The sequence below is a fragment of the Plectropomus leopardus genome, chromosome 12 (assembly GCF_008729295.1).
Source record: "Plectropomus leopardus isolate mb chromosome 12, YSFRI_Pleo_2.0, whole genome shotgun sequence".
Lineage (NCBI taxonomy): Eukaryota > Metazoa > Chordata > Actinopteri > Perciformes > Serranidae > Plectropomus > Plectropomus leopardus.
In genome coordinates, this window is record NC_056474.1 from 2553971 (window position 1) to 2573256 (window position 19286).

The 19286-nt window shown below is 40.8% G+C and overlaps 1 protein-coding gene across 2 annotated transcripts; it reads right to left on the reverse strand.

The window, feature by feature from the left end:
- Positions 1–5097: 5097 nt before the first annotated feature.
- On the reverse strand, positions 5098–19033 carry LOC121951360 (endothelin receptor type B-like). Of its 2 annotated transcripts, XM_042497650.1 has the most exons (9): positions 18809–19033; positions 16462–16933; positions 14462–14574; positions 12971–13175; positions 12235–12384; positions 10013–10146; positions 9771–9879; positions 8303–8451; positions 5098–5365 (listed from the first exon to the last, which is right to left on the reverse strand). In XM_042497650.1, the coding sequence occupies exons 2-8, from the start codon at positions 16873–16875 to the stop codon at positions 8317–8319; spliced, it is 1260 nt and encodes a 419-aa protein (XP_042353584.1). In that variant the 5' UTR covers positions 16876–16933; positions 18809–19033; the 3' UTR covers positions 5098–5365; positions 8303–8316. The 2 variants fall into 2 exon arrangements, with proteins under 2 accessions (XP_042353584.1, XP_042353583.1); XM_042497649.1 differs by lacking the exon at positions 5098–5365 and having other exon boundaries at positions 7686–8451.
- Between the last annotated feature and the right edge of the window lie 253 nt (positions 19034–19286).

A 19286-nucleotide genomic window follows, 5' to 3' on the forward strand; every position in this document is an offset into this window, starting at 1 on the left:
GTCGCCTACAATAATATAATGTCTTTATTGATAAGCATGTTAGTTTTTGTTTCAACTTGGGGGAACAAGGCATCAATTTTTGCACTTTTTGCATCAATTTATAGTGTAAATGTCTTGCTTTTTTAGTAGTAAAGTAACTTTCATGTAAAAGTAACTTCCATGTTCTTTTGGGGGCAACACATATTCTAAATATTGAGGAGGATGTATCCACTATGCAGTAAAAGTTGTTTAGTTAATTGACAGAAAATTTATCAGCAACAATTTTGATAATTAATCATCATTTTTTATGCGCAACAGTATTGGAAAATTCTCTGGTTTCAGCTTATCAAATGTAAATATTAAGTTGTTTTCTTAGTCTTCTTAACTAAATTCTGGGATTTCAGTCAGATAAAACAAGCAATTTGTCACTTTGGGCTTTGGGAAAATATGAGGGCCATTTTTCACTTTTTTTGCAGTGTAAGAAATAAACCATGAGAATATTGGCAGACTGACTGACACTGAAAATATTCGATGTTGCAGCCCTTATGTTCATTAAGAGTTTGGCTGTCACATATTTGACTTCACTGACAAACATCTGCACATTTACATGATGTACGCTACATGCTGATGATCGTCACTTTGCAGTTTTCGGCTCTGACTGACCGGCACACTCTGGACCCGCAGATCTGACGTCACGCTGTCAGTCAGCAACAAAGAGGAGGAACAGCAGCAGACCTGAGGGAGAGCAGCAGAGGAAAGAAACACTGCCGAGTCCATGATACGTCAGTCTGATGAATTCCTTCTGTTAGCCACGTCTGCTCACCTTCTGCTGCACTGTGTGTGTGTGTGTGTGTGTGTGTGTGTGTGCATGTGTGTGTGTGTGTGTGTGTGTGTGTGTGTGGCATGTGTACATGTGTGAGACATTTGTACAGCTGTAAAAGTGAGTGATGAGTTGCGTTTTTGTGTCATTTATCAAGCATTCCTTGATGTGTGAAATCAATGGTGTGTGACCAAAAACAGCTCATCAATTAAACAAATATGCAGACAGCATTTTCACACACAAACACATGTGCACGTGCATGCAAGTCAACACACACATACACACACATACACACACACACACACACAAACACACACTCATGCACTGTAACCTACCTTTTTGGGGGTTTTTTTCTGTTATTTTTGCATCAGCAGCATGAAGGTCTTAGCTTGAGTTTGGTTCAACATTTTTCCCTTGAAGTATGAAGTATGTCCATGGCTGGCTGAGCTGCTCGTGCGCACACACACACACACACACACACACACACACACACACACACACACACACACACAATAAAAGCATGGTTTCTTTGCTCTTCCCAGATGTAAGTGGAGGCTTTGTCTGGCTAAAAGCTCGCCTCCTGCTGCTATCAATCCAATAAATATTCCAAAACTAAGGAGGAATCTTACATATCAAGAACTGTACATTAAAATACAACGTTCCTATCAGATAAAGTGTATTCAGATAAGATTAAAAAAAGACCGGAGCGAGAGCTTAATCTGGATTACAGATAAAACTATACGTGTCCAAGACTTATGTTTGACTACTGATGTCTGTCATGCAGATTTATTTCGTGTGCACCAAAAGCTTAAGACAAGCCAAGTGCTGCCTGTCAGATATAAAAACGTTAAGTCAAACATCACGCTCATACTGCTGCTGATTGTTTCTGAATGCAGTTTGCTTGCAAAAATCTGCTCAACAGGCTGTGAAAATATATAAAATGGTGGAGAAGAAAAACATGAAAGAATGTTTTTAGAAAGAGAGAGAAGAGAGGGGCCACATCAGGTCTGTTTAACAGGAGTGCAGGTAAGAGGGGGCCAGAGGGGGCCACACCCACAATCACAATCTGTGGGGTGTTTTTATACTCGTTTATTCTCAGTATTAGTTCTTTATATTAGAGCTGTATATTTGTCTTTTTAACCTTTTAAAAACCTAGATCAACAGTTTTTCATGTGCTGCATTTAGACACCTTAAACAAGTGTTTTAATATAGGTTTAATTCTCTGAAGAAACGTAAGAAAAAAGGCAGTGAGCAAATTGCAAGAAACTGGTAAAAAGGTGATGAGAAAATAACCTGAAAATTAATGTTAAAAATAGTAGAAGGCGAAGAAAGAGAGAGAAAAAAGAATATTAGAAAATTATCAAAAAATAGGGACATTTTTAAAATTATGTAAATGGAGGTGCCTGTAACTCTTGTGCAGTTTTCTTATTTTACTTTCTTTTATTAACGTCACTCAAAGCGAGTAGTTAGTAGTGGTTAGTTAGTAACAAAGATATGTTTTGTTATGTTTATATGCTGAGATATGTATGTTGTTTTTTATATGAGGGGATTGTTTTGTGTGTTTTTTAAGATGGTTGTATTGTTTATATTAAGTGTTTTATTTTTCTTCATATCATGTTTAATTAATCAAAAGACTTACATAAAACCTTTAATGACCCGAAAAAGAGGGTCTTGTTAAGTTTCTCAATTCATTCCTCCCATGTTTTGGGATGAAATCAAGCCAATTTGCTCAGGTTTTTAAGGGTTAAAGAAATGATTCACCCACAGAATGATCATTTGTTTATTAATTACTTTATCAGGTGTTACCTTCAGTTTGCAAAGTAAAAAAGTTTTTCTTGCGTGCCTCTACTGTGAACAAAAAATCCTAAAAAGGAGAAAATTCTTCATGAATCTGAAGGGATTTTTAACCAGCTTTGTATCAAAACACTGTTGGTAGCACGTGTAGATGAACTGCGGTAGACGTCTCTCCTCCCTCTCCAGCGAAACTTTGCCAAATTACACATTTTATGTCATTGTAAGATTTAGGATTCAAGATTAAAGGTTTATTTTCATTCCAAAACATGAGGTACATGAGATGGGATTTTCTGGAGTTTAAATGGATTATTCGCAACGTCCCCGCCCCCCAAAAAACCCTACAACACAAATAAATACAATAAATCCACGCATGGCCATTTTTGTTTTTGTGTTTGTTGTTGTTAGCATGTTTGCTAATGTTGTTTTTCCCGCCGCGTTCTCCGCTAAAGTCAGAGGTCTTTCGAGCCATTAGGAGGGCAAAGGTCATCTGAGCAGACCATCACCCTCTCCATGCAGAGTTTCCAGAGCTTTTGTGAAGCACTTTGTAACTTTGGTTTAGAAAAGCGCTCTACAAATGATTCTTATTTTTCTTTCTCTAAGAGGGCAAAATCAAACAGATGTCAGATCATTCGTGCCCTCAGCTGTTGTGTTTTGTCGTATTTATTTACTGTGGTGTGAATTGACCAAATTGCCCCTCTGGGACAATAAAGACTTTCTAATCTGATCTAACATATCAAACGCGTGGTAAATCCTGACGTCGCCGGCAGCCAGAAACGGGAAGATCTCGCACCAGGTGGACAGAAATTTTGAAGCATATTTCGTCTTTTTGGCGGCTATTTAATTCACTGTCAGTTGCAAAGTTAGTGGAGCCTGATGACTATATTTTCGCCGCCTCGAATGTGAGCTTGAACGTCCGCAGTAACGCACGGCATGTTTGGGTTGGGTGGTCAGGTACCGTGACACGGATCCTACAGTCTGGATTTGTCACAGAAACTGTGAAACCATTTGAGTCATATCATAAAATCGGGGGATCAGCAGGAGAAACTGCCAATCAACGCAGGGCAAGAGAAAGGGTTAAAATAGGGAGACTCCCGCGTAAATCAGGAGTGTCGGCAGGTATGCACCTCAAGATTTTAAGTGCCCCTCCATGAAAACTTTCTGAGAGCACGTCTGCTGCTCCCCTGAGACCCACAACCCAAACTCTCAGCCCTCCAGTCCTGCCATGATCCAACAATTTGTGCTGGCTCCTAAAAGACTGTGGAGGAGAAAACAAACTGTGTGCACTGGTATGTGGTCTGTTTGTGTCCAAATGTGCTGCACATGTTTGTGTTCGGAGAGACCGTGTGTGTGTGTGTGTGTGTGTGTGTGTGTGTGTGTGTAGTGCGAGGGTCGTGCAGTCCTGTTGTTTTGATAACAGAAACGTCCCTGATGTTTTCAGACTGAGAAGAAGCTCTGAGCCAAGCTAACACCATGAAGTCTATTAAAAGTTTACAATGGTTTTTATTTCTAAATGAGGCGGTTTCACTCATTAACCTGCTGGCATCAATCTGCTGCAGGTTTTTATTTCTATTTTCTGGCTCCTTATAGCAATAAAACTGACATTAACTCTCTATAATGGACTGCTGTAGCATTATATTAGTTTTGGCAGAACTGTGGAGAGTTTTCCTCCATTAACTGCTGAAGTCTAGAAAGACAATTACAGCTGCATGTAAGAAGAAAAGGATGAATGACTGTAAAACCGAAATTAGTTTATATGCACAGGAGCAGAGGAAAGTAAGGATAAATTATCAAGATATTACTTATAAGTAATAAGCTTGGCATGTCATGGAAATGCACTTCATATCATTCCAGTCAAGAATCAGATAATAAGATCGATAACATTTTCATGTTTGTGTGTTAAACATGAAGTTACAGCCAAGAGGGAAACAGCTAGCCTGGCTCTTTTCCAAACTAACAAAATCTGCGATGTAAACAAACAAACAAAAAAGAAGTGTTGTTTTTTTTCTCGGCTCGCTGTTTCTCAGTTTACAGTCTGTTTCTAGTCTGCAAAACAAAACAAACCTGTCTGTTCACCATATGTGTTTGCGTTTTGTTCTCGTCTTTTTTTTTTTTAAAGGTGCTACATAAATAAAGTTATTATTATTATTATTTTCCAGGCCTGAAAAATGTTGTTGTAAAATTTCAGAACTTTTCCAGGGTTACCGTGACTGTGAGAACCCTGAATATGAAAAATGTCCCTCCCTGATGCTTATAACATTATTTGACATGCGTCATTTTCCCTTTCCTCTGCACAGTCTTTGTGCTAACACAGTCTAACAGCTGCTTGCTGTAGTGCATTAAACATACATACACTGCAAAGTATCAATTGTTTAATGTTATTCTGGTCTAAAAAGCAAAAAAAGCATATTTCCCAAAGTGTTGAACTATATTCCTTTAATGCAGGTTGCCCCAGAGAATCTTTTAGATGTTAGCATAAACTGCGTGATAGATTATTCTCACTGCTTCCTAAATTACCATAAATCAAGGCTGCCTGAGCCAATAAATGATTTTCATTTCAAACACACGCTTTGTAGAGCAAAATAAGAGATTCTAAATTGACCCTGAGCTAATTACACTTTGATTTATACGCTGCTCAGTATGTAGCTCACCGCACAACATTCACTTTCTCTGCAACTTTCCCTGCCTGTTTCTCTCTGTGATCCTGGAGGACAATCAATCACACCGGTGGAGGAGCCGACGCCAGTATCCACAAGCAGATGCATCAGTTCAGCTCTGTTGGGAGCAGAAAAGGAGGTAATTTAGGGAGGAATGTACTGAATGTGATTTCTTTCACTTAAGGCCGCTTACAGCACTGGGTTTAATTTCATTTCAAACCACACTGAATTGTTTGAAACCATAATGGATGAACAGAGAGGGGTTTACTGGGAGGAGAGGAATGCGGCGAGGGAAAGAAGGGTGGAGGAGAAGAAAAACAGGCAGGAAAAAGAGGAGCGAGTGAAGGCGAAGGAGAGCGGATGAGGAGATGAGTCGAGGAGGGGTGGTGAGAGATCACAGGACAGAGAGCTGCTTTGACAGCTAACGTGACATGCGTGACACTGGTTTAGCCTGAAGGAACGTTCCCAGGTCAGAGCTGAGTGTGTGTGTGCGTGTGTGTGTGTGCGCGTGTGTGTGTGTGTGCGTGTGTGTGTGTGTGTGTGTGTGTGCGCGTGTGTGTGTGTGCGTGTGTGTGTGTGTGCGTGTGTGTGTGTGGAGTGAAGAAGTGAAGAGATCACAGTAATGTTCTGTTAGCATTTGCCATCACATGATGCCGCCTGCCGTCACACTTAAACCAAACACACCCAAAAATGCACGCGCATACACACGCTCGCTCGCGCGCACACACACACACACACACACGCTCTCTCTCTCTCTCACACACACACACACACACACACAATCAGACCACATCAACAGGCAAAGCTTGAACCTTCAGTCTTAAATGATGATGACAGTGTATCTGAACACATAACTGCATTAAAATATATGCTTTATTTAAAAAAAACACAAGTGACTAGTTTGTTATTTAATATATTTATTTTTATTATTTATTGCAAAAAGAAACTCCGACCTCTCGTGATACCAGCTGAGGTAAGGAGTCAGATTAAGATCATGTGGAGCAACAACGCGCTCTCATCCCAGCTTGTCAAATACAGCCGCTTTGTCAACGGACCTAAATGCAAAAATACGATAACTAACTATAATAATAAACTTTACTTATATAGCACTATTTATAAACAAGGTTATTAAGTGCTTTTCAGACAAGCAACAGATTGAAAAAAAAGCAGCAGAAAAAAAACAATAACAGAATAAAATGCAAAATAACAATATGTTAATACTGGGGAAAAAAGTATAAAAAACGCGTAAAAAGGCAGCGGAGGGATGATAAAACGATTTAAAAGATGCTGAAGAGAGTCTGATCTCAGTAGAGAAACAGTTTGGGGCACAATCACTCTTCGTCACAAGCCGAGAACAACGGGCAGAGCTGCACTATACTGCCGCCTGCATCGTTTTTTTTACGTTCACGGACGGGGTTTAAATTGAAATTGTATGTAGTTACATGCATAAAGTCTTTTTCAAAATAAACAATGTAGGTTTTTACATTTCATTAAATTTAAGCAACAACAGCATGTGGTCCTGTCATCTCTCCTGCTTCCCTATCTAATAAAGGCCATTAAAAGCCCCCAAAAAAATCTTGAAAAAAAACAAAAAAACATCATCGTTAAAAATCTAGCGCCTAAATCATTGACAAAGCAGCGGTTTTTGATGACTTGGGAGCGAGAGCGAGCTGGCCCAAATATTGAACAGTATAATACAACAGCTGAAATCACACAATGTCAGTAGTTCAATAACTGGTGGTAAAATAACACAGAGACAATATATTTAAAGGGACAGTCATCCAAAAATGCAAAATATACATTTTTCCTTTTAGCTGTTTAGTGCTGTTTGTCAGTCTAGACTGTTTTTGTGTGAGTTTCGGCAGTGGAGATTTCTGCCGGAGAGACGTCTGCCTTCTCTCCAATATAATGATACTAGATTGCACTTAGCTTGTGGTGCTTAAAGCGCCAAAAAATCAATTTGCAAAAATCAACATAAATGTTGACCCGGTTACTCAAGATGATCTTGTTGTGAACAGTTTTATGTAGGAACTATTTTCTTTATACAAAAATACAAGCACCAAACGAATTACTGCGCCGAAGGAAGCGCGCACAACAAGGTCTGTGGATTGTCTTGAGTAACTAGGCGATAATTTCTGGAAAGAGACACTGATGTTGAGTTTTTCAGATGTATTTTTCTGGTTCCGTTGTATTGGAGTGAAGGCAGACATCTCTACGGCTGATATCTCCAGCACTCACACCAAAACTATCTAGGCTGACAAATAGCGCTACAAGTACGAGGAAAAATAAGTATTTTTGATTCTGGGGTGTGAGTGTGACGCCGCGTGTTACAGTTTGATTCCACACACTGCAGCAGCCGGGACGAGTTGAAACGATAAATAATGCTCTTGTTTGAGATTTTGTTTACGTTATTTTGGTACTTAATTGCTTTATTATATACATATACGTATATGTGTGTGTGTGTGTGTATATGTATATAATAAAGCAATTAAGTACCAAAATAACGTAAACAAAATCTCAAACAAGAGCATTATTTATCGTTTCAACTCGTCCCGGCTGCTGCAGTGTGTGGAATCAAACTGTAACACGCGGCGTCACACTCAAATGTCGCCTGTACAGCGCAGAACTTATTGCAAAATTCATTCAAAGTAACATTCACTATCCAGACTGTGAGCCTGATGAGCTGTCTTTGCTAATCGACCCCGAATTTGACACTTGTGCTGAACTTCCCACCCGCTCGGTTTTCGATATTCGGTGTTTTGGACACCAGTTTTCCTGCTTCGCACACGTCTCACACTTGTTGTCCCAGAAAACACCATCACAGCTACAACTGATGCTTCTTCTTGGACAGGGAGAGTGTGCAGTGGTCCGTTATGTTCAAAGTTTTAGGTTAGAGGAGCTTCATCTCACTGATTTCCAAAAGCACATCTGTTACACGTTAAAGAAGACTTCATATGATGTTGAGATAAGGCAAGAAAGAGCACTTATCCTCCGTCAGTCATCCATACTTCAATATTTAGCTTTTTTTTTGTCATCATATCACCTCCTCTCTCACCTCTACGCCCCTCCTCAGGCTGTGGTGGACTTGTTGGTCATGCGGGAGTTGCTCTGGTCGGAGGCTCGTTCTGTGACTTTCAGCTTCATGCACGACTGCTTCTCATCCATCAGCATCTCAGCCGGCAGGCACCAGCAGCACAGGCAGGACTACAGGAGGGAGAGATGTGGTGAGAGCAGGGCTCCTGCAGCTTAGGGCAAGGTAGATTTAAGACTTTTTAAGACTTTTTTTAATGCCACTCGGATTAAAGTTTAAAACCAATTTTCTGAGAAGGACAATTTTATTTTGCCCAAATGTTTATTGTAACATAACAGTTTTTTTGTCCAGTGAAAACTTTAGATGCTCTACGTGAAATACTGAAGAAGACATCCAAGACAATGAACATATTACAATATTATAAAAGTATGTATTTAGTTCGGCAACACAAGTGGCTTCCAAAGTCATTAAGTGGGTTTCCATTGCAGATTTGAACAAAGCTTAAGCAATATTTTGAAATGTTGATAAAACAAAATAGCATTTTTCTCCATGCAAAACTCAAGCTGCATTTGCAGCGTATATCCATGTCTGTGAAAACACGAATGTCTTCCCCGAAGCAGCACCGAAGATCAATCAGCACAATGGAACCAGATTGCACTCCTGCACGCTTGTGGTGCTCAAAGCGCCAAAAAATCAATTTGAAAAACTCAACAGAAATGTCTCTCTTCAGAAATCATGGCTGTGTTTCCACTGAGTGATGCTCTGCCACTTCTCCTCTGGTGATAGCATTTCAGTAACCATGGCGATGGATATTCACAACATCAGCAGCTTTATTTCTTTTGCAGCGACCGCACTAGTCGTCATTATTTCCAATCGTCTTATGGACCCATGATGGACCCATGATGGAAAGACGAGACCCTTATAAGTGGGAGGGGAAGCATGGACTTCAAGAAGCATGGATGTTTAAAACATCAGCAGCTTTATTTCTATTGCAGCCACCGCACTAGCCGTCATTATTTCAAATAAAAGGTGACGTATGCGTGTTACGCGAGCGATAATGGAAATGCAAGCCCCTTATTCGTGGGGCTGCGATGCAATAACAGCTCTTTTAGTGTCTGCTGCATCATGAAGGAGCCACTTCCTACTGACAAGCACATAGCCACATCATGTGACCTAGAAAAGCCAAAAAAAGTGTTTCCATTGCAGTTCTGGTATATATGGCTTTTTCAAATTGCCTGAAATACCACCTCTTGCGAACGTAAAAACCTTTTTTGCGATAAATGGAAGTTGTTTTTTTTTAAATTGACGTGTTTCAATTAGTCGCATTTTAAATTTGCAATTTCAATTTGCGCAATTTGAGGATAAATGGAAACCTGCCTTGTGTAGCAGCTTTACTTGATTACAATGAACGCGCTCTGCTGCAGGCATGACGTGGTAGATGTGTCGCGCCGCGTCCTCGTCCCATGTATTACGGCTGTAAGTTGCACCTTACCCTGAAGCAGTTCTTGAAGCGCTTGCTGACCATGTAGAGGGCGATTGGGTTGATGCAGGAGTTGACAGAAGCCATGTTGATGCCGATGTAGTCCAACACCAAAAAGAAACTAAAAAGGTTAAAGAGACACATTAGTGTACTGCTCTCTTTGCAGATGGTGATTCATTCTCCTAAATTGTCGAATCTCATTTGTCCTCAGTTTTTTTTGTTGTGCAGTGTGGGACATGTATCTGCCTCCATACCTGAGCAGCTCGCAGCGGTTTGGATCTTTCTCATCATAGATGGTGAGCTTCAGGATTCGGCTGAGGTGGAGAGGCAGCCAGCACAGAGCGAAGACCAGAACCAGACAGAACACGGTCTTAGCCACCTCCCTCCGCTGAACACACAAACACACAAACACATAAATCACGGCATGGATTCTCCTGACAGTTCTGGCCCAGATACGGACATGGTGATATTTGGACACACAGAAGTCTTTGGAAACGGTTGGTCTACAAGATTTGTCTTCATAAATCAAAAAAAATTAAGTAGAACGCTGAAGTGAGTTGAGTTGGTTAGGTTTTCGGTAAGAAGACACAACTGGTTTATTTAGTGGCTTTTATTGGACTGGTGAATGTATAAATGTTCTTGTGTCCAGTTTTGAAGATAGATTTTTCCTTTAAATTGGATTTTCAGTATGTTTGCACTTCTGCTTAATAAATAAAAACATACATTTAACTTTAAACACTCAATATGAAGACCGTCAGTTATCACAAGCCCCTTTAAGCCTCCTGCAGACTGTGAGAGTTTTGCAGTCTATAAGTTTAGTGCAGCTACCCTCTGTGACATGGATCTTAATAAACGTGGGTACGGCACAAGTTTGATGTATTCTGACTGCGGGATGACATCACCGACTGAACCACAGACTAGGACCGACATCCATCAACGTCAAAACACAAGAACAAAACGCCTTTGGTATCCGTCATCCATCTACGCTGCAGTAGTGGTAAGAGCAAACTGTAAACAAACATGAATCGAGCCCTCGCTGTGGCGGCATTTATGTGAGTCAGGAAAAGTCTAAGGGATGAGGTGAATGTGGAAAAAGAGGCCAACTTGACACGCCAGCTTTGCAGCGAGAGCTCGGAGTAAGTGTTCGCATCTACTAGCATTTAGCATTAAGCAGTGTCGCACTGATCAGTGCGTCATTTCATGCTGCATTTCTATTGGTTGATCTGAAGACATAGGTTGTAACAGCAGTCAGACAGTGACATGGTCATCCCAAATTTCTGATACTGTCATAATTTTATCCCAGGCTGTCTTCGATCGCACGACCATGACAATGGCTTTTTTTGGGGGCTTTTATGACCTTTATTAGATAGAAAAGCAGGAGAGAAGACAGGAAACAGGGATGAGAGAGAGAGTGGGGATGAAATGCAGGTCAGACTCAAACCCGGGGCCGCTGCAGCGAGGACACACAGTCCCTGAATATGGGGCGGGGCACTACCAACTGAGCTACCCAGCGTCCCCAAGGTGCAAATTCTTGTACAGCCAGCAAAAGTGCATTAAGTGCATCCAATAAATACAATAAAAACAACACATTAAAAATCACATCCAATCATTTTAAAGCCTTTGGATGAATAAATCTGCAGCCTGATGGCAGCGGAGAGAATCACTGCAGAGCGGATGGCTCGGGTCGGCCAGGACTGACTGGGCCTTTCTTAAAGATCATTCAGTGGTTCAGCAATCTTGCTGCACGCCTAAACAATTCCCGCCTGCTGCATGTCGCCATCACCAGTGTGACGTAGGACCACCATTTAGAGTCACAACCAAAGATATCGCCACGTTTTTATAGTGCATATCAGACATTCTGTTATACTCTCTGTTCTGGGTGGTATAACTGCAGTTTTACGCCGCCTCGCCGATCTGTATATGTGGTTCGATCTCTGGATATCACAAACAGCACCGAAACGGTGTCTGTATAAATAGGGCAGACGGCAGGACAGGACTACAGGAAAGATTGGTGTGATATATTGACAACATCTTACATGTGTGACCCACAGCAGGAGATTCAAAAAGTAGCTGTTAGCGGCTAATCAAAGGTGGAAAATGTCCACAAATCAGGAAAACAGTGAGATTCAGGAGCTCCTTACCCTCTGAGATCAGCTGCCATGTCACAGAGGTGGTACATGTTTGTTGTTGACATGTGCTGCCGTTGTCATTGTGATGTGTATGTTACAGGTCACACTAGAGGCCCACACTGATGTGTTACACATCACACCCATCATGATGCCGGGACACTCTCTAAAATTGGTGTAAAAACTAACGACTGTCAGCGTTACAGTGTTAATTGCAATGCAATTAAGGTTCATACCTAACACATTTTTGTATTATATAGAAGAAAAATAGTGCTCCAAAATTAGGTAAAATAAAATAAAATACAGAGGGGACTAAAATGGACTTAATGAGATGAAAGTCATCAGCGAACCTGTTTGAGGTGGTCACTGAGAGCGATCTGGACTCCGTTCTTCTTCCTCAGCATCTCACAGGTCATCAGGGTGTAGAAAATAGCCGTGCACACCAGCGGCAGGCAGAAATATGCACTGAACAGCCACCAGTCCTTGGCTGATTTATAAAACTACACAGAGAAAAAGGAGAACAGCACCGAGTTATCCTCAAGCATCTGTTAGAAAGAGCGAAAAGTTAAAGGTGAAACATGTCTGCAGTAAATTTAATGGAGTGTATCCGCAGTCTGACCCGCACCGCAGTGAGGCACTCGGGTGTGTCTCAAATTCAGACTGGCTGACTTGCATTTAAAAATCAATTCATCAAAATACCTCAGTGGAATTAAAGTGTTGTTTTAAGGTTCATGGAAGACACGTGAACACACACACACACACACACACACACACACACACTCACTCACACACGGGCTGCACTGCTTTCTTTCAAAACGGTGACGGTGATATACGTTTATGACGATTTCTGACTGCCTGTAAACTCTGCGTGACCCCGATCGAGTCAGGAAGTGTTTTCCAGTATGGTTACTATGCACATATATTCATACATCAGTCAACGTTAGCCAACATCTGCATCTCCTTGTGTGTCTGTACGTGTCACTGTGCATTATATACGCAGGTTTGCAGCGTGCGCAGCTGTGTCAACACGCAGTTTTTCTCCACACTGAGTTGTGTTCCTCCGAGGGTCTGTGTGTCACGGCTCACCTTCATGAAGTCGCCTTTCTGCATGGGGTGCAGCAAACAGATCCTCAGTTGCTCTCCTTTGTAGTCCATGGTGATCATGTCGAAGGCTACGGCCTCTGGAACGGCCAGAATGATGGATATTATCCAGATGAGCGCGATCTCGATGGCCATCCACTTTGGGACGCCGATCCCTTTGATTCGGCTCCACGAAGCCACGGCACGATACCTGAAGATCCGACGTGTGCAGTCAGTCAACCAACAAATGAAAAGAAACTAAATATCTTGATGTTTTGGGTGATTCAAGATGAATTTCTTGCTAAAGGTAAGCTGAGAAGACTGATAATACTCTCATTATCTAAAGGTAACTTTCACCAAAACCGTATTGATTAAACAAACAAGATGTGAGGAGTGAATAGATTAGCTTTAGAAGTGCTGGAGGTAGGATTTTTTTTTACCTTTTTTTACCTTTGGACAGAGCTAAACAAGCTGTTTTGGCCTGCTTCCTGTCTTTGCGCTTGGCTAAGTTAACCGTGTCATGGCTGCAGCTTCATATTTACTGTGCAGACATGATGAGAACAGCATCAATTTTCTGTATTTTTCAAACTGTAACATTATTTGTTAACTTATTTCATTTTTGAGTTTAAGTTTAACTGACATGACAGTGATTTAGCACTTTAAAAAATAGATTTTTTTAGTTATCTGTATTCATAAGCAGATATTGTATCTGTTTATGGAGATCGGCCGAAAATGAGTCTTGGCCCTGATATCAGCTGGCTACACCAGATCTCCAAAATGTTGACGGTTGCCCTTAGAGGCTTGTCGTCTTCTAATATAAATTGCAAATATACAAAACGCCTCGTGGAAACATCAATTAAAAAAAAGCTGACATTTATTGCAAAAAAGCGTTTATGGTTACGAAGTGGCTCCCTCATGATGCAGCAGGAGCTACAGGAGCTGTTATTGCATCACATAACTCTTCAAGAGTTGAGCGGATCATCCGGAAGTTTTGAATCCACAATTCCTCTGTAAAATCGTGGACTATCGACTCCCAGAAATCCTTCATATGTGGCCACTAACAAGGGGCTTGCATTTCCATTATCGCTCGCGTAACACGCATACGTCACCTTCGATTTGAAATAATGACAGCTTGTGCGGTGGCTGCAATAGAAATAATGCTGCTGATGTTTTAAACATCCATGCTTCTTGAACTGTTATCGCTCATCGGAAACACAGTTATGTTTTATCGAAATTTCAAATTTATCATTTAAGTTTTGTGCAAATCTGTAATGGAAACCCGCCTAATGATGGCTACCAAGATAGTATCCAGACGAGCTTAACAAGTGCAATAAAATGAGCCTCAATGTGATGATCAGCAAAGTTAAAAGCATTCAGTAGCAAGGAGGTCAAAAGTCAACTCTTTGACGTTTCTGTAATCTCTGACTGTTGATGCAACGCTAGGAAATGAAAACAGGACCTAACATGGGAGGAAGGGTGAGTTTGTGTTGTGAATACCTGTCAATACTCAAAGCGCACAGACTCAGCACTGTGATCCCCACCGAGGCCTTCTGGACAAACGGCACCATCTTACACAGAGTCACTCCGAAAGGCCAGTCCTCCGCCAGGAGCTGAGGAGAGACAGAAAGAGCTGATGACAGAGTTAATCCATGACAGGGAGTGAAGCAAATCGTCTGGCTCCGCGCTGTTCTCCGCAGCCTCAGGCATCCAGCGCTGACCAGATATGCGTGAACCTGAACTTATCCGTTTCTGTGACTGTCCAGAGATTTTTTTTTTCCTTCCTCCTTGTCAAGTTGAATGTTTTGGTCTATTTTTTAAAAAAACATAGCGAGGCGTTTGTTTGGCCTCGAGGCACAGTGACCCAGACAGGTACGGCAGCTGCTGAAGAACAACAAAACGCTGCTAAACCTGTACGATATTAAGACTTTTCATGTCTGCTTTGGATGAGCGGCTGGAATGTGAGTGCAGATCAATTGGAATCATATGTAGCGCCGTATCTCCCCATACCACCCTGCTTCTCCTCCGTCTGCTCAGGTATGTAACAGCAACCAGTTGTTTTAACATCTCTGCCCCCTTCCCCAAATATACACATACTCTGGTCCTCTCTCTCTGAGTCACACACACACACACACACACACACACTGAGCCCAACAGATAATAACATGCCAGAGACATAAGGGGATATAGAGGGGCTCAGAATCCAGTAAAGTAATAACATGGGAAAAGCCTTTCAAGAGTGTGCATGTGTGCGCTCCCACGTCTGTGTGTGTTGGGAATAGGTGTGTGGGTGTGTTAAGGATTTAAAGTCCAATAGGCAACAGAATATTTGCATATGACCTTAAAAGACAGTGAAATATTACACAAGTGCATAAAAAAACATTGTAAAGCTAAGGGGGTTTTGAAGTGATTGAAAACAACGACACTGTTAAAGGGATAGTTCAGATTTTTTTGAAGTGTGGTTGTTTGGGGTTCTTATACATAGACAGCACGTTACAAACAGTAGATGTCAGTCAGTACGACCTCAATTTGGAGAAGAGAGCCGGAGTCTGACATGTAAGCTAAGCAATGGAGTCAGCAACAAAATGTATTTCAGACACCTTAAAAAAGTTCCACCTAAAGAAATAAAAATAAAAACATAAAAATCAACATCACTTTAAAGGTCCAGCGTGTAGGATTTAGGGGGATATAAGGGAATATAAGTATGTTTTGTATAATCACCTGAAAATAAGAACTGTTATGTTTTTGTTGCTTAGAACGAGATTCATATGTACACAGGGAGCAGGTCCTCATCTACGGAGAGCGCCATATTGCACCGCCATGTTTCTATAGTAGCCCAGAAAGGTCAAACCAAACACCTGCTGATGCCACCAAATCCCCCTAAATTTTACACACTTCATCTTCATGTGCATGTTGCATTAAGAGTATTTTCATTGCTTTACTCGAATGTCGGACAGCGATTTTACCGGGGAAAAAAAAGCTGTTACATCATTCTTAAAAGCCAGAAAAACAGTGATTTATCATCACTGAACACAGGAGCTGCTGTCTATCGCTGCCTCAAACAGCCACTTAGTTTCTGTTATTGCGTGACTTTAGTGTTTTATTAGTTTAGACTCACACAAGTCACGCAAGAACAGAAACTAACTTACTGATCTTGGCAGCATCGCACCAGCAGCAAGCCAAAATGACTGTTTTTATCAATGGAGTCTGGTGGCTCTGATGGGTGAGAAGATTGGGAACTGAAGCTGTTAACAGCCTCACTGTTAAAACAGGCTGTCTCACCGAAAGGTAAAGCGGTAAATATGCTCCCAGTGTAGTACACTTACACTGTTGTAAGTTTTTTTCTGTGTAATTTTTTTCAGACAACTAAAATACATTTTACTGCTGAAACGAGTCCACAGCAGTACACTGCTTCGCTTCTACCTCACATGACCCACTCCACTAAATCCTAACTACCCCTCTGAGGCCTAAAAAGATCACTATAACACAGTAAAGCTCACCTTGTAAACATTGATGGGAATGCCGATGATGATGTGCAGCAGGTCTCCGAGCGCCAGGCTGCCGATCAGGATGTTCGGCCCGTTCCGCATGCACTTATTCTTATAGATGATTCTCAGCAGAGTGGAGTTTCCGATAATACCCACGACAAACACCAAACAGGACACCACCGTGTTGATGTACTTGAAGGTGTCTCTGATCTCCGTGGGCCCGGTGCACATGGGAGGCAGCCGGCGTCGAGGCTTTGTGAAGTTCGGCCTCACTGGACCCTGCACGTCTCTCTCCAGGAGCCCGAGTCTCTGCGTAACAGCGAGGAGGTCCTGCGGGGATTGTTTCTTTGGCTCCAGCTGCCCGCTGGTCACAAGGACGAGAGCGGCCAAGAGCAGGAACTCCAAGCAGAGGAGGTGAGTCTTCATCCTGGAGTCTGGTTGTTAATATGGCTTTTATCCAACAGCTGATCCTCTCTGAGTACGCCTGGAACACAAATATCAAGAGAGTGCTGTATTCAGGTCTGTTATCTGACTCTGGGAATATTATTATTTATGAAAAACAACCTGACTGTCTGGCAGGTATATTAGACTCTGGGGTTTATGTGATTTTAGCTCATTTGGCTTCCATCTCTGTAAAAACTCACAATTAAGATCCGCGGACACACCCTGCACAAACATCTTAGTCATTTTTTAGTGTAGGGACAAAAATTATTAGGGGAAGAAAGATGAAAGATACTGTAAATTTCATTTTTGCTGAAGATAGGATAGCAAGGGAGTGTCTTTTATTTTTTAATATTCTTTTATATTTTTAACTTCCCTTTTAACTTAATAGTTATATAAAGAGTTACATAAAAGAGACACTTGCAACATTGTTCACAAAGATTTTCAAAAGACGAGGACAGCAGCTGTTTCTGTTTTAGGGATTTCTAATTATATGGCCATGGTGATGCACATTTATTCAAATTTATTTGTTCATTTATAAAAAAGCCCCATTTTATCTCACTTTGTTGACAGTTTCCGACATGCAACACAAATACTAAAAGTAACAACACCAAGGTGGAAACAATCATATAGAAAAAAACAGATTACACAAAAATAGTAAATCAAAATAAATACAACTGTTAAATGGCTACAAAGTTGCAAAAAACACAGCGTTACTTAAATATCACTTAAACCTTCTTAACCCTTTGAAACCTGGAGTGACATCACTTTCCTCGTGCTTCTTTCAGACATCTTTCACAAGTACTTAAACCTTTGGACCTTGAGCAAATTGGTGCAATTTCTTCTTATAACATGGGGAAAAGGTAATGAGCAACTTAGTAATGAATGTTTCACAAATTGGTAGATTTAGAAAATCATTTTTAAAAACAAGTCAGGCAAAAATTACTAAGGAAAAAAGCAAACGGCTACAATAAATAAATATTTCATTTGTGTGTGTGTGTGTTTTTTTTTAACTTTCTTTCATAAAAATAATACTAATAATAATTTACAGGTAATTTTCTTGTTTTTTCTTAATAATTTCTTTTTCATTCTTGGGCCTTGTTTTAGAAAAAAAATCATTCCAAAGAGCTCAGGCTTTAAACCTTTAACACCTGGACCAACATCACTTTTCTTGTGCTGCGTTCAGGTGCTTTTCACTGGCATTTAAACCTCTGAAACCTAATAAAACTGGTTTGGAGTAATTAATATTTTTATTTTCAAAAACATGGAAAAAAGGCAATAAGCAACTTTGCAAGAAAACAGTAAAGGGTGACAAGAAAAATAAACTGAGAAAGAAAAGAGAGAGAGAGAGAAAATGGAGAGAAAATTATCAAAATCCTTTGGACAAATTTTCCAGTAAAGTATATTTAAAATTATTGTAATTATTTATTTTAAATTATGTTAAAGTAATTACTTTGATCGTTTCTTTTTTTCCCCTTTCTTTTGTTTTGATGTTTTTCAGTAAATTTTCTTGTAACTTTTACTATGTGCTGCTAAGTTTTGCAACATTTCTAGTGAAGTTGCTCATTGCCTTTTTTCTGATGTTCCCTGAAAGGAATCAGGCCAATTTGCTCAGGTTTTAAAGGGTTAAAGGGTTAAACATACCAAATCATGTCACAGATGAAAGGTTAAAGTGAGTTACTCCAGTCAGCGGGAGTCTTATTAAATATAAAAACTTGTTTTCCACGTGCTTTTGTAACTGTAGGAATACAGAAGTTACATATAAAAGGTAATATGATCAAAAATAAAGACGCAACATTTAACAATCTGTCGCGATTTAACGCTTGTTTTTAAAATGCAGATGAGATTGTGTTGCAGTCAAGAGTTTAACATAAACATTAAACATTATTCAGTTTCTACTTTTTAAGCTTTAACTTACCAAACTCCAAAGTGAGGCAGAAATCCTCCGATATCTGTTCAAACTTTCCCAGTAACTCTCAGGCTCTCAGGACCGAGAAAAGTTCCCAGATTGCAGGGATGCTGTTCCTGCAGTGACAGTCCAGGCATCTCCAACAGCAGCTGTCCTCTCTGTCTCTGGTGTCAAAGTGGAAAAAAAGCTCAGACTCTGTGCTCCACAAGTTCGAGTCAGCTCCTTGTTTGCTCCTCTCCGGTACTGGCCGCTGAGTCTCAGTGCACAAAGTCTGAAGAGTCTGCTGAGTTTGATCCCTGTCCTCCAACCCCTCCTCCTCCTCCTCTTCTTCTGTGGAGGAGGGGGTGGAGGAAGGCAGGCGAAGCTGTTCAGTGATCATCAGAGTTACCTCATTTTAATGGAGGAAACGCTAAAATCGTAAATGAGTTCATGAGGAGTGTGTTGCTGGTGCACGGTAGTAACCTTGTAGCACCTCACTATATTTTTT

Excerpts from the sequence above, each read along its gene's own strand:
- LOC121951360 (XM_042497650.1), bottom strand. The coding sequence starts at position 16,875 with ATGAAGACTCACCTCCTCTGCTTGGAGTTCCTGCTCTTGGCCGCTCTC. Across the intron at positions 13,176-14,461 it reads TGCGCTTTGAGTATTGACAG|GTATCGTGCCGTGGCTTCGT; the intron begins GTATTCACAACA and ends TCGGATCTTCAG. Across the intron at positions 9,880-10,012 it reads AACCGCTGCGAGCTGCTCAG|TTTCTTTTTGGTGTTGGACT; the intron begins GTATGGAGGCAG and ends TAACCTTTTTAG.